The sequence below is a fragment of the Scardinius erythrophthalmus genome, assembly GCF_964197995.2.
Source record: "Scardinius erythrophthalmus genome assembly, chromosome: 6".
Taxonomy (NCBI): Eukaryota; Metazoa; Chordata; class Actinopteri; order Cypriniformes; family Leuciscidae; genus Scardinius; species Scardinius erythrophthalmus.
Window position 1 is genome coordinate 9,770,297 of NC_138226.1, and position 15,868 is coordinate 9,786,164.

Below are 15,868 nucleotides of genomic sequence, written 5' to 3' on the forward strand. Positions count from 1 at the left end.
TAGGTTAAATAAATGATTCACCAATTCATCAGATGATTATACATCTTCTCTCTATATCTATATCTATATCTATATCTATATCTATATCTATATCTATATATCTTTCTTTCTATCTTTTTCTCTTTCTATCTGTTCTATCTATCAAATTAAATCTTGCTGTTTATCACTGTTATCACTATATATATATTTTATATAGTTATTTATATAATACAATTTACAACATTTTAAACGGTTTGTCTCCAGGAATAATACTCATGGTTTTAATATCTCTCTCTTTCTGTTTTCTTTTTTCCAAAGGACCTCAACTCTCTCTCAAATTGTAGGCTTCAACGTCTCCTCTCTGAAAACTCTTGATATCAATATTACATCTCCAGGTGTGTACCACTGTCGCTTTCAGCAAAAGAACTGCAGAAACACCAGTATTCCTCAGCTATCAGATGGTGGTTCAATCAGTCTTTTTCAGCTTTGTCATGCATGCATGTCTGCTCTCTCACTTGTCTTTTGTCTTGCATTTTGACAGCTGAAGTGAAAGTTTCAGAGCTGCTGAAAAATACAACTCTGTTTGTTCAGGATGTCAAGCGGTATACCAACTTTCCCCCTACCGTTCTTCAGACTCTGCTAGATTACCCTCTACCCAGCAGCAACATGCAGGTACACCACAAATCATGCATACATCTCAGGGGCTCAAAAGAGTTGTCCAAAAATCAAGGCTTCACACAGTGTTCTCTGCATACATTAGTGAGTTACAGTGCGATGGTAATAATCTCTCCCTCATAAAGTATGCTGATGATATGACATTGGTTTCCTGTCAGAAGGAAATTAACTGCTGCTCATACTTTGAGTATATTGATAGTCTTATTTGTGGGTTTGATTGTAGTTTTTTACTAGCCTGGCAAGCCAGACATACATCAAGATGTTAGGTCTGGCAACTCACCATAGACACGGCTCAGTCCGAGGGGCGGGATAAACGGCTGTCTTTCAAATTCCCTCTGCACGCAATAGGACAGCGCTTCAACCAACCAGAGCATTTTCCCAACAGCGGAGCTAATGTTAGTTGATAGATTCAACTTTTGAATCTGGCCGGCAAAACTACGAACACAGCTTCCTTTTTTAAGAATGACTTAAGTGCCGTTCTTTGCTCTTTTCTCAAAGAAAAACGTAACAGGGAACCGTCGCAACTCTGTCGTCATTATGTTAAGCCCGCCCCGCCTACTCTTTACACGACGTGATTGGCCTGACCCAATTTAGGTTTTTACTGCTCCGAAAGTCAACGGAGAGTTGCTAGACTACCCTGGCTGCAAAATAAATTTTGCTGCTGCTAGGGTGCGTCTAGATTTCTAGGCTAGTTTTTTACATCTTAAAATTGAAAAGACTGTACAGGATGTTTTGATTTTAAATACCTAGGAACAATTATTGATGATAAACAAAGTAACGTATAGTCCATCCATATGAAGGCAAGACAACACCTTGGTCTTCTTAGGAAACTGAGGAGTTTTAACATTAGCACACATACTTTAACTATGGTTTATATATATCAATGATTGAGAGTATCCTTACATATAATATACATTTTCAGAAGTTAAAAAATAAATACGACCTCACTTTGTGTCAATCACGTTTACACACTGCCTCCGAAACTTTAGTCCGTCATGAAAAAATTCGGATCGGGTTAGAATTTCTGCGTTTTTCCGCAGAAATATATATATTATATATATATATATATATATATATATATTATTGTGAGATGTTTGGTAATACACAGTTATTGCAATGGTCTCTGTTTGTCCTTTTTCCTCTCATCACAGATCTTGACATGGTTGGCAAACCTACACCAGTGCTCAGACCCCTCGTCTTTGCAACTGGACCCAACAGGCCAGGAGATCTTCAGTGCCTTCTGTGAACTGTCAGATGATTGGTACAGCATCACGGTTCTCTTTCTTCGTCATGTGGACACGAAGGCTGCTTTATTCAGGGTAAAGCTGGGGGCCACAGAATGTATTGGACATACTGTATCCAATGAAATACAAAGGCTGCTCCTCTGTTTTGTAGTTAATTAAATACAAGTAATGTTTCGCAAATGATTACTATGAAACTAAATAATAGTTGTTTTTTTCTCATACATTCATCATTATTTTTCTTATTTACTTTATTAGATTAGGGCTGGGTCTTGCTGTTAAATGGCCAATATTTTGCTATACAGTTTATTTATAATGAAAAGCTATTATCAGGAATATCCAGATATAGTATATAAATATATATAAATATATAAATCACTTTTTGTTACATTTCCAGAAAAAATACCATAAAATTAAATACAGTAAACCAGAGGTACTGCCTGTTGTAACCCTGTGACATTTTTATTTATTTTTTTACAGCTAATGTTATCCAAAGAGATTCAGGATTTAGTGGCAACTATGCTACAGATGGTCACATTTTTGACGGACATGATGCAGAAACTGGTACCTGCCATTAGCAAACTGCAGGAATACCTGACAAACATAGGAGAACTAAACCTGGTGGCCAACAAAGAGTTCCGCAGTGTAAGTTCTCCCAAAGAAAAATTTATGTATGTATGTATTTAATAATTATTCATTAATTTTTGTGTTTATTCATTTATTTAAATGTGTCTTTGGATTCTCTCTCCCACAGCTGGTGAGGGGAAAGCGGTCCACCATATCTAGCAGGGCCACCTTTAACACCATCTCTCGTGCCTTGTGCAAAAACGGCATCCTGACGCTGTTTGCCATAGCGAAAGTTCCCATCGTAACCGATACTGATCCTTCTGTCCAGTCGGACCACAACAGAGAAGAGCTCATTAAGAAGTTCAAAATCCCACACGATGCTAGTATGAACGCATAATCTCAGCATCCAGCTAAATGTGCAATAAAGCATTATGATAATGACCTGTCAAGAATCTGCTTACAGCATGTTGAGTTCAGATTGATGAAGTGCTGTGGTCAGGCTTAATTAATATACTGCTTATGTCTTTGTCTCCAGGTCCCTTCTGTATGAACCTCTACTTGGATATGGTGAACACTACAGGCGGTGCGGTGGCCTGGGCCTTCCTCAAGCCCATGCTGTTAGGACAGGTCCTCTACTCACCAGACACACCACTGACGAGAGAGATCATGAGAAAGGTGCTGCTTTTAAATTTATTTTTAAACTTCCAATGTAATAAAATACATTAATGATAACTGACTGTTTTTTTTTTTTTTGCATGCATAAAAAAAATGTGAGATCAAATCCCATTTTTAAATGCGTTTTACATTCTCAAGTTGGAATTTCTGATTTTCTCCATTGAAAAGTGTAAGAAAATATGAATAAAACTGTGAATGTATGACATCATGCAAACATGGCTGCACCCAGGGAGAAGTATGCACAAATAAGTATATTCAAAGAAGTATGAATTAAATGAAAGTTCCTACATGATGGTGAAACACAGTGAACCTTTCTTTTGGTAACTGTATTGATAGCATTGCATAGCGTAATTTTTCCTCCGATGTTTGGTTGCTAGGATACGCCTTAGATGAGAATCAGATACCTGCAAAGTAAAGTACATATCCCACTTCCGATTTGGAATGGAGTGCAGCATAAATCCTGCTTTTTTAAACAAGGTCATCTGACCTACATCTAAAGTCATATCTGATTCTCCTATACTGTAGACCAAGTCTGGTTACAAAGAAAAAAATATTGTGTTTTCTTTTAACATTTTGTGTTTGACTGTAACAAAGCAATTTTTTTTTCTTTCCTGCAGTCAAATTCTTCACTGCACCAGTTTGGTGATCTAAAGCTTTATGCATCTGAGTGGATTCAGTCATCATCCTATGTGATGCAGTCTGCTAACATTCTGACAAAAACCTTGCCAATACTCCAGGTATACTACAATGAGTCAAGTGAAAATCAAATAAACACTTTTATTTGTATTTTTTTAAATTCCCCTCCACTGCATTAACTTATCAAACAACTCTTCACAGAATTCTCTGCGCAATCCCTTCGTCCAAAACTTCATTCAGACTCAGACTGGTATTGATGTTGGACAAATGAGCTCAACTCTCGACCAATTCTGTAAGTTCTCATGAGTTTGATATCATGGTTATGCATCATTGCTATTACAAAAAGTTTCTCATAGTCAATATAACAAGGATGTTTCTCAATTTTATGAGAAACAAAGTCATTATTACGAGAAAGTTCTCATTTAGTGTTTATAAGAAAGTTTTGTGTTATAATATAAAGTTTTAATAATGAGGTGTTTAAAAAAATAAATTAACATATTAACCCATAATTATAAGAAAGTTTCTCATTATTATGACTAAGACATTTTTTTTATTAGTTTTATATACAATATATCAATTCTTCCTTGTAATCTCAAAGACCCTGAAGCTTGTCTATAAACCATGAGCAGTGATTAAAAAGGGACATTAATGATTCACACAGCAATTAAAGAGATAGGTCACCCAAAAATCATCATTTACACACCCTCAAAGTAGTTCCAAACCTGTATGAATTTCTTTCTTCTGCTGAACACAAAAGATATATAGACTTCCATAGTATGAAAAATCCCATCAACTATTTGGTTACCGATATTCTTCAAAACATCTTATTTTAACAATAGTAGCTGAAACACAGTGAGCAGCAAAATACAATTATTTAGATTTGTCATACAGATAACTCTGACCGTTTAACTAAACCAGGTTTGTGACAATTTGTTAAACAAGTTGCTGAACACAAAATATTTTTTTTAAACTATGTTGGTAACCAAATAGTTGATGGGCCTCATTGACTTCCAATTTTTTTTTTTTATATTATGGAAGTCAAAATATCTTCTTTTGATACTGGTTTGGAACAACTTGAGGATGAGTAAATGTTGACAGAATTTCCATTTTTGGGTGAACTATCCCTTTAAATTACAGACTACCATCTATACATGCTGAATTCATGACTCCCTGAGAAATACTGTCTTTACTTTCCAATTAGGGTTTAAGTCTGTGAGATACAAATTTACCAAACCTCATCGGGGAAAACTAGCCAGGTCTGAATAGTGCTTTACAGTCGAGCACTTGACAACTCATGACAACAGCCAGAGATGCATTACTCCTATACACCCAAATGTGTCTTATCCTAAATCTGCAGTGGCTTGAACAGTTTTTCTTACTCTCTTTTCAGCAAACATGACAGTCCTGTTAGAGAAAAACAAGTACATCATGGAGCAGATCACCACCCTCTCTATGCTGATGTTGAACCTCTCCTCCTGTGTCAACTTTGACCGCCACCGAGGCTTCAACTCCACGGATGAACTCGACAAACAGGCAGAGAAACTGGCTCAAAACCGTGAGCTCTACGCCAGTGAGTACACACACACTCACACACACTCACACTCACACTCTCATCAGGAGATACCTCTTCAACTGACTACTCCACTCATGCCTTTGGTGATACTTTCGGTTGAAGACACCACAGACACTGGAGAGCCATCGGGCTGTAAAGCCTGTAATTCAGTGCAATTCGATTCAATTCCATTGAGATATAGATTTTCACTGTTATCGAGGAGCAGCAGGCCTCTGAGGTTACTATGACAACAGATCACTCGCATACTGAACTTCCCTTTTATACACACGAGTTCTGCTCATCTTCACAGGCATCATTTTGAAACTTCCCGAGGAGACCTCCAGCAGCCTGCCCCCGAACATCGACTACACCATCCGCATGAACATCGAGAATGTCATGCGCACCGACCGTTCGCGAAATCCCTTCTGGGTGAAAGATGCCTACATCTCGTCAACAAAGACCCAGCGGTACAGCCGAGGCTTTGTGTTCCTGCAGGAGAGCATCGAGAGAGCCATCATCGAAATGCAGACGGGTAAAGCCATGGATGGGCCAGCGGTCCAGATGCAGGCGTTCCCTTATCCCTGCTACTACAAGGATGAGTAAGTGTCTCACAAGCACAAACCCCACATACACACTGAGCGTCTCATATAAGGACTGAGATGCTCATCTAAGATGTGGAGTCTGTATAAATAATCAGCAGCTTTACACCGACACTGAACACCTGTTTCATTTTGTTTATTAGAAAAAAAACTCTAGTAACACGAATGTTCTCTTGTATTTCATAGAAATACTAGATTTGCATTTGCTACATCAAACTGTAGTGCTTTCAAGACAGCAAAACAACTGTGTAGGTTTTAGGTAAGCTTAGGTTTGGCTTTGGTTTTGTGTAGATGAAGTGCTGGATCAGAGCTGTTGTCATGGCACTGTATTTTCTGCTGGCTAGAGAATCAGTATAAATAAGTTCACAATGACATCCCATACAATTATTTTGCAATGCAAATGTGGCTAAACAGATGCTGGTGTTGTTTTTGTTCATTAAAAAACTAGTAAAAATCATTTACACTAAAGACGTAAAGCGCCAGATTAAGAGCTGCAGATGGTGCGGTTATTTTAACAATATCTGAAACGCAGTGAGCACCAAAATAGATACTTTTGCTACAACGCTGCAGAAAACGAGAATGCAACAAATACAGTTATTTTGATCCGTCATACAGATAACTGACCGTTTAACTAAACCAGGTTTGTGACAAGTTTACACGTTGCTCCTTCAGACGTTTTGTTTTTCCCATACATTTAGCATTATTAATCAGCATAATAATAAACAATGTTATAATTTGGAATTTTTTTTAGAGAACTTTGAAAACTAGCAACTTTGAAATTGCTAGTTAACTTTGTTTTGTTGCTCATGATTAATTTCGCCGTACAAAGGTAAATGTGAAAGAAGGCTAAATGGCCAATCAGTATGCAAATATTATTATGACATCATCACTGTTTAAATGTTCATATTCAAAATCCGACGTTGCAGATCCGTGAAAGATTTGTAATGTTTAATCTAAAAAAGAAAAAGAATCTTACAAAACGTAATCTTACAAAAACCAATTCATTACATAGCAAATTAACGTCTGAATTAATTGCAGACTTTGGGCCATCAATTTAGACTCTTAATTACAAAACAAGTCAGTCAGCTTATCGGTTTCTCTTCCTTAAACTTTTGAAGTGATATAGTTAAGGATAACAAATATAGCCTCCACCTGCTAATCTCAAATCGTTCTCTTCCCCAGTTATCTCAACAGCATCGCTTTTGCCTTCCCAATGGCACTCATGATTTCCTGGGTGCTGTTTATCGCCAACTTTGTGAAGAAACTCGTCCACGAGAGAGAACTACGACTTCACGAGGTATGGAACCAAACATATTTTTCCATAGTCGGGTCCAACAAGCTTTGATTAGGTCTCTAAATTCTTTTCTCTTATCCCACAGTACATGAAAATGATGGGGGTCAATCCCATCAGCCACTTCTTTGCCTGGTTCATAGAGAGTGCTGCGTTCTTGCTTGCGACCATCATCATCCTCACCATCATTTTGAAAGCTGGCGGCATCCTTCCTCGCAGCGATGGCTTTGTGCTCTTCCTCTACCTTTGTGACTACGGCTTCAGCGTCCTTGCAATCAGCTTCCTGGTCAGCTCCTTCTTTGATAAGACCAACATCGCCGGGCTGTGTGGCAGCCTTATCTATGTCATCTCCTTCTTCCCCTTCATCGTGCTGATCCACTTGGAGGACAATCTTTCCTTCTCAGTGAAGAGCGCTCTGGTCTGTACTGCATTTAAATTGGTTTGCAATTTAACATCATTGCACAGTTACATTTTGAGATATGTAAAAGGGCTTTCAAAGTTCTCATTAACGCATGAGATTAATTATATAAAATGAATGCAGCTTTTTTCAGGCTTTCAGTTTGACATTATAAATTTCATTCTGTTCGTTGTGAGTTCTAAAACACCATTCTATCATGGTGGGGACCTTTTTGCATTTTTATATTTATAGATTAATTAGTATGTGTATTAGGTCACTTTCCTCAATGATTTCAGGTTTTACCAAATATTATAATATGCACGCACACACACACACACACACAACTGAGGAAAGAATTCTTGACGGATAATTTATTTATAAATCAAAGCCAGACGGGACATTTAACAAAAGTCATTTGCATTCTTTGTTTGGTGAAATTTAATTATCATAGCAGCTCCACAAGTGAAATATCACCCACAAATGTGAAACCGCATCATTCATAGAAATTTTAATGCGAACACCAGCAGAGGACTAATGCACAGGCTGCTGCAAAAACAACTTCACATGTAATATGTCCATGAAGTGTGGGGTTATACAGTTGTTTTGAGTTATTGCAGACTTGCATTTCCATGTTGGTATTACTATTTTCTATGAGTTTTGATCTGTTTTTGTGCGAGTGAGGTGAGACCTCTATGTCCATATTGATATAATGAGACTGAACACAGTATATTCCATTACTAAACCCAATAATTAAAGATCATTTTGTTCTCTTTAATGCATTACTGTATTAGCTACAAGAAATATGAGATGAATCACAAAATGATCATAAAAATAATCACCCCCACATGTTCTGTCATTATTTACTCTCATGTTTTTCCTTAACAGCTCACGTTTTGTAAGAAAGTAAGGTTTGGAATGACCTGTTGGAGATTAAATAATGACAGAATGTTCGATTTTGGGTGAACATCGAATGACAGCCGTAGTAAATCTGTCTGACTGTGTTTGTCTTTGGTTCACAGAGTCTCTTTTCTCCGACATGCTTCAGTTATGCCAGTCAGTATATCTCCCGCTATGAAAAACAGGAGGAAGGTAAGTCGGCAAGAACCCTCGGACTCTCTGTAATTAGTTTTTGTTTGGGATAATTACATTGACTGAATGTTTTGTGTGTTTACACCTCAGGCATCCAGTGGAGCAACATGTTTATCTCTCCTCTGGCTGGTGACACTTCCTCCTTCGGTTGGCTCTGCTGGTTGCTGTTTATTGACTCAATAGTATATTTTATTGTCGGGATTTACATCCGCATGGTCTTCCCAGGTATGTGCGAGCTGCTAAATTGAGAAACTCAACCATTTTTTTTTGTGTGGTTAGATGAAAAGAAACAATATTCATTTTACAAGTGAATATTACAATATTATGGTTGTAATCCAGTGTATTTTTCTCTCAATCAGGAAAGTATGGGATTGGTGTTCCATGGTACTTTCCTGTGACACGATCCTTCTGGGCAGATATGTTCAGTTGCTGTTGCAAAGCGCCAAAGAAAATAAGCAGAGGGCTGCTGTTCACCAACGTGATGCAGGAGCAAAAGAGCACTGACAAGAGCAAAGGTACATTATTACACACTGATTTGGAATGCTTGATTCTGATTGGTCAATAGCAGCATTGAGCGGTTTAAGAACTTTTGCACGAGTGCTAATCTGTATTGCAACAATTTTTTTTTAGCTAGTTCATAGAAAACAAAAAAATGTCTGTGTGTTTTTTTTCTTTTCGGAAAACACGTAAGCTGATTTAAGGGAAAGATAATCGAATAATTTTCACAAAGAAATGAAATGCTTCAATGACTACATTTTTAATGCCTGTTTTAAGTAGCTGTGTAAGTAGCAGGGTAATATACAGTCAGCTGGTCATTATTACAAAATAATAAGACCCCTCTGTTTCACCTCAGTACATTTCCTACACTACCGGTCAAAAGTTTGAGGGCTGTAAAATCTTTGAAAGAAACCTATTATGCTCACCAAGGCTGCATTTATTTGATAACAAATACGGTAAAACTAATATTGTGAAATATTATTACATTTTGAAAATTGTGTTTTCCATTTTAATATCTTTGAAAATGTCTCTTTTTTTCCTGTGATGGTAAATCTGAATTTTTAGTATTCAAGGTCTTAATAATAATGATATATCTTCACTGTCACAGTTTTGATCAATGTAATGTGCCCTTGCTAAATAGAAGTATTCAATTTTGAACGGTAGTGTTTCTTCATTTGCTTCAAATTCATTTGCTCCAATATACTTGTACTCTCTACCCTCTGTGAAGGTGACACAAATTACAACTGTGGAAAACATTTTAATCCTTTCAATTTCTTTGCAATATTTTAACATCTTTGTTTCTCTTTATCTGTGTTAGGTAAAAGTAGCTTGGCGAGTAATGGAGAAGAAGACTTCTCAGGATTGCCTGTTGGAGTGTCACTGTATGGCCTGACAAAGACTTACGGAGGCCGGCATGCTGTAGACAACCTGAACCTTTCTTTCTATGAGGGGCATGTCACCTCTCTGCTGGGTCACAATGGAGCTGGAAAAACCACCACTATGTAAGAGCATAAGTCTATTTTATATTTAAATATAGCTGTAATTGCTAAGATAATGATTTAATATTCTAATAAGCATACAAATACGTAGTCCACATGAATTGTAGGTAAAATAGTTGAAATTGAACTGTACTTTTGTATTTTCTATGTTTCAGGTCGCTTCTGACGGGGTTGTTTTCACCCACCAGCGGCACTATTGAGGTTTATGGGATGGATATGCAGACGTCGATAGATGATGTGCGTAAAGAGATGGGTGTGTGCATGCAGTATGATGTCCTGTTCGACCACCTTACCACTAAGGAACATCTGTTGCTATACGCTCAGATCAAAGCTCCCAACTTGACCAAACAGGAAGTGAAAGAACAAGTGCACAGGTAAGTTTCAACATTTGTCTCAACATTATTACTTTGTTCTGTGACATTTCCTGAGGAAAATTTACTTTATCTGGAAACCATTTGTTATCCTGACTAATATGGCATGTATTCTAATGTGAAACCTTTAAAATTGTAGCTTCCCACACTACAGCCTACTTGTAATCTATAGTTCAGCTGCTAAGAAAAAGTAAATGTGATATGCTTTCATTAACAAATAATAATACATAAAATAAAAGAATTAAAAATATGAAAATAATATAATAAAATCAGACAAAAACATGAACAGCAGTGTTTAACAAAATATTTAGATACATAAAGAGTCATAAATCATAAAAGTTGTTTATCCTTGTAAAATATCTGTATATTCATTAACTTGAAATTGTATAAAATATTTATACTTATTTTTAGACCGCTGTTATTTTAGTATTATTTATTTTTCTATTGCTTTTATTTTTATATTTTCATTTGAATTTGTTTACTTTTTAGTTATATGCTTTTGCCATTTTATTAGTTAATTATATCGTTTATTAAATATACGTATTTAGGTTTAATTTACTTTTATTTTGGTTTATTTATTTCCATTTATTAACTTTAGTGCTTAATTCTTTTTAGTGCTATAAAAATGAGGAGTTATTCATCTTTGCATTTAAAAAAAAATATACATAAAATGTATATTTTAATTTATTCCAGCTTTATTTCAATTTAGTTTTAGTTAACCATAACTGTTCCAGAGAAAAAGTACAGATTTAGTTAGTCCCCAACATTGCACCTTAAGTTGGAAATGGTCTGTCTTATTGGTTAATTTATATGTTAGTAAAAGTTTGTTGGTTCATATACCACAATGGAAGATCCATGAACACACTGTGCCCTTGAGCAAGGCAATTTACCTCAGATCACTATAGATAAGAGTATCTTCTAAATGAGAAATTTGCATTAACTTGGTCCCTCTTTTTCCTGTCTTAGAATCCTAATGGAAACAGACATGCACGCCCATCGCCACAAGCGTGTCGGCACCCTGTCAGGAGGTATGAAGAGGAAGTTATCCATCTCCATTGCCTTCATTGGAGGCTCGCGGCTGGTGGTGCTAGATGAGCCGACCACCGGGGTGGATCCCTGTTCCCGACGCAGCATCTGGGACATTGTCCTTCAGCACAAGCAAGGTGAAATCCCTCTGCAGTTTAGACCAGAGTGAAAATAATCTCCTGGCTTGTACCTGAAGCAAACTCCCCAAAGGGCTTTGTTCTTATCGGGTATCTGACACTTGGTTTAGAATTTAATTAGGCTTGAATGGATTTTCTCAAGGTGCGTGCAGCCAAATCCAGACAGGGAAAAATCCAGACGCAGATGTAGTAACGACTGATTGTTATCCATCATGCTCCCTCTGATGTTTAATTATCTTCCTCGGAGACAGTTAGCGAATTTATCTCGAGCAAGGATTTAAGACCGTAAAAGAGGGTCATGTCAGATTCTCCTGGTTTATCTTTGTTCATCTGCTCTTTGTTCAGAATCTCTCTCTCTCTCTCTCTCTCTCTCTCTCTCTCTCTCTCTCTCTCTCTCTCTCTCTCTCTCTCTCTCTCTCTCTCTCTCTCTCTCTCTCTCTCTCTCTCTCTCTCTCTCTCTCTCTCTCTCTCTCTCTCTCTCTCTCCTGTATCAGTGGATCTTTGATTTGACATGCCTCTGTGTTCGTTTTGTTTAACTGTCCAGAACGCACGATCATTCTTTCCAGCCATCACCTGGATGAGGCTGAAGTTCTCAGTGACCGCATCGCCTTCCTGGAGCGCGGAGGCCTCAAATGCTGTGGTTCACCCTTCTACCTTAAAGACAAGCTGGCTAAAGGCTACAACCTCACCCTCACAAAGAAGGTACATCCTATGGAAAATGTCATTCAGTTCTTGCTTGAGTTAACTCTCTCAAAAAGTACCATGTGAGTACTGTAGTACACTTGTAGTACAAGGGTATAAATAGTAATACCAAGGTACATTGATATACACTACTGTTCAAAAGTCAGTAAGATTTTTTATAAATGTTTTGGTTTAAGTCATTTATGTCCACCCAGACTGCATTTTTTTTTTTATATTGTGAATTATCATTGTAATAAATTATCTTTTCTATTTAAAAATGTAATTTATTCCTGTGATGCAAAGCTGAATTTTTAGCATCAATACTCCAGTCTTCAGTCACATGATCCTTCAGAAATCATTCTAATATTCAGATCTGGTGCTCAAGAAAGCTGTTGTGCTGCTTAATATTTTTGTAGAAACCGTGATACAATTTTTTCAGGATTCTTTGAGTATAACTTTCAAAAGAACATTATTTATTTGAAATAGTAATCTTTTGGAACATTATTAATGTCTTTACTGTCACTTTTGATCAATTTACTGCACTCTTGCGGAATAAAAGTATTATTTTCTTTAAAAAAATCATACTTATTTGAAACTTTTGAAAGGTAGTTTATATACTGTATATAATGATTATCGTATTCATGTATCTTTATATTATTGTGGTAAAATGTGACACTGGTTTTCCAGGATTTATATTTTTAAATTTGTCATGTCAACATGCATTTCTATGTTTTTGGTTCAGGTTCAGACTCCTGATTCAAATAAAAAGTTTGACATTGAAGAAATCAGAGATTTCATTCAATCCTACCTGCCTGACGCTCGACGGAAGGAGGGAGAGGTGGGTGATTTGGTCTACGCCCTTCCACCATACACCACCCAGAACGCAGCTGCGTACCAGTCTCTTCTCACCGATCTGGATCAGAACCTGGACAAGCTTCAGCTGGGCTGCTACGGCATTTCCGACACCACCTTGGAAGAGGTAATTTTCAGATGAAGACAGGTGCAAGATTGAATTTTGGACTGAGCCATTGCCACTGGGGTTCAGACAGCCAGCCCAGAAACCTTCAAAGCCTCAAACAGTGCAGCCCAACATTGTTAAAGAAAGCCGAACCCCACTAGGTTCCCTGGGATTCTTGGCGCATACAGTGCAAGCTTCACATTTTACATCATTTCAGAATCAAAGATCCTACATAGAGCTGGGAGAATTTTCAGTTATTGAAATGAAATTCAAATCTTTGAGGCAATCAATCCATGTCTAAATGCATAAGATTTGTGTTGGCTACTATTTTTAGTCATCTTATGGTGGGAGATGGGACCACCCAATGGGATATGGTTTCCAAACATGAGGGTCGCAGCTTCCAGCCGGGGTTGCCAAGCATTTTAAAGGGATAGTTTACCCCAAAATAAAAATTCTGTCATTATTTACTCACCATCAGTAATGACAGAATTTTTAAAGGGATAGTTTACCCCAAAATAAAAATTCTGTCATTATTTACTCACCATCAGTTAGTTGTTCTAAACCTGTATGAGTTTCTCTGAACACAAAATAATATATTTTGAAGAATATTGGTAACCAAACAGTTGCTGGCCCTCATTGACTTCCAAGTTTTTTTATTTATTTTTTATTCTATGGAAGTCAATGGCGTCCAGCAACTGTTTGCTTACCAACATTCTTCAAAATATCTTCTTTTGTGTTTAGAACAGGATTAGAACAACTTTAGGGTGAGTAAATGGTGACAGTAAATTACCCCTTTAAATTACTATTTTCTTTATGAAAGGTTTTTCACTTCCCGTCATCTCGATGTTTTATATATTGTCTCATAGTTTTTCAAAAGATGAATTTGCATGCTGTTTTCATTATTCACAAATCACAAATTCCGACACAATTTCTACACTGAAAATAAATTGGTGTAGGATTTACAATTCTCACTTAGAAATTGCACAAAAAAATGATAAAGAAACAGCCAGTAACATTTTGTCTGAAATCCTGAAGTAGAAAGACTGAAATAGTATATTCTTCTAAAACATACTCCAATAATCTTTTAGTTCCAACTTTGAGAAATCTTTTTTACAGTGTACAAATACTTTCTGAGAGTGTGAGGATCGTGAAACACCTTACAAATCCCTGAAAGGGGAACCATGATCCACCCTGTCCAAGTGCACTCAACAAGACTGTGTTTTCTCTCAGGTGTTCCTGCAGTTGACTCGAGATGACATGGAGCCTAGAGAAAGTGACACCTTCTCTGTATCAGAGTCTGTAATAGTGAATGACATGTGTGCTTCAAGAGACAGCATTCCTGACGACATCAACAGCATGCACCTCGGAGAGAAAGCCAGTAAGTGGTCTTTTAGGACTATTAGTTTCTTGCAGCATTAGTGCCTGTACTTTCCCAGTTACCCCTTAAATGCTTTGAACTTTGAAAGGTCATCTTCAGAATTTACCTGGATTGAAGCGGTTGAGATGAGTGGCTCTGTCTTATGTGGCATACTCCCTTCTTCTCTTTTAAAGGCCTCACTGGGACCTCAACTGTGAGTGGGCTTGCTTTGACTGCACAGCGGGTGATGGCCATGTTGCTGAAACGCGTGCACCACTCCAGGAGGGACTGGAAGGGGCTGTTCTCTCAGGTGTTGCTGCCCGTATTCTTTGTAATTGCTGCCATGGGCCTGGGCTCCATCAAGAGTGATCTTCAGCATTTTCCTAAGATTGTGCTCTCTCCTGCTCTGTACCACGTTGATGAACAGTATGCCTTCTTCAGGTTAGACTCGCTCTGTTGTGTAACTTGCTTGTGATTCAAAAGTAGCCCTGATTTCAGTTAGAAAATATGGGTACTGCTTAACTTCAAATAACATTGCATTCAAAGTGTACATTTCATCAGCTAATGTATCCTCCGGGTATTGAAACCATTACTATTACTAGAGCCATGCTCTGTTTTTTGAGTTACATGAACTCTATTAAAATGTATTTATTCAAGTTTAGACTTTGCTAATCTACTCAAAGATAATGGTGGTGATGATGATGATAACAGAAAATGATAATGTTGTTAATGACTGGGTAATATAGCTTAACAGTATAGGATAATGTACTTTCATATGATCATTATTGAAAATATACAAAACTTATTTTATGATTATGACTGGCTATAATTTATTTATTTATTTAACTCTGAAATTGCCTAGAAGGGTGATTTGTAGAAATGTAAATGTAGGGATGCTATTTTTTTTAGCAAGGCTTTTTTTCCCCTCAGTGTTTTTCCCCCCACAAAATGAACACAAAGTATAAATATCTGTAAGCATTTTTATTGATGGAAAATACATAATAAACAACAGCATTTACCTCCATATATTTTACTACAACCTTTCAAAGCATGTAAAATGCCTCACCAAAACTTGCATGAACATTTTTGAGTAATTATGCTTACAAATCATTCATTGACTGATTCAAAATAACTGATTCAC

General features: G+C 37.0%; 1 protein-coding gene across 1 annotated transcript in view; it reads left to right on the forward strand.

Moving 5' to 3' along the window:
• abca12 (ATP-binding cassette, sub-family A (ABC1), member 12) overlaps window positions 1-15,868 on the forward strand; it is a gene marked incomplete at its 5' end in the record, with an annotated part of 44,961 nt that overhangs the window by 4,002 nt on the left and 25,091 nt on the right. Inside the window, 22 exons of the mRNA XM_081368102.1 lie at window positions 298-374; window positions 521-651; window positions 1,806-1,973; window positions 2,376-2,540; window positions 2,650-2,845; window positions 2,998-3,137; window positions 3,755-3,874; window positions 3,975-4,065; window positions 5,164-5,343; window positions 5,636-5,924; window positions 7,107-7,221; window positions 7,304-7,633; window positions 8,632-8,701; window positions 8,792-8,926; window positions 9,061-9,216; window positions 10,017-10,200; window positions 10,353-10,571; window positions 11,535-11,731; window positions 12,276-12,433; window positions 13,155-13,391; window positions 14,601-14,748; window positions 14,922-15,168. Of these exons, the coding sequence (XP_081224228.1) occupies window positions 298-374; window positions 521-651; window positions 1,806-1,973; window positions 2,376-2,540; window positions 2,650-2,845; window positions 2,998-3,137; window positions 3,755-3,874; window positions 3,975-4,065; window positions 5,164-5,343; window positions 5,636-5,924; window positions 7,107-7,221; window positions 7,304-7,633; window positions 8,632-8,701; window positions 8,792-8,926; window positions 9,061-9,216; window positions 10,017-10,200; window positions 10,353-10,571; window positions 11,535-11,731; window positions 12,276-12,433; window positions 13,155-13,391; window positions 14,601-14,748; window positions 14,922-15,168 (3,753 nt within the window). The remainder of the gene's footprint in view (window positions 1-297; window positions 375-520; window positions 652-1,805; window positions 1,974-2,375; window positions 2,541-2,649; window positions 2,846-2,997; window positions 3,138-3,754; window positions 3,875-3,974; window positions 4,066-5,163; window positions 5,344-5,635; window positions 5,925-7,106; window positions 7,222-7,303; window positions 7,634-8,631; window positions 8,702-8,791; window positions 8,927-9,060; window positions 9,217-10,016; window positions 10,201-10,352; window positions 10,572-11,534; window positions 11,732-12,275; window positions 12,434-13,154; window positions 13,392-14,600; window positions 14,749-14,921; window positions 15,169-15,868) is intronic.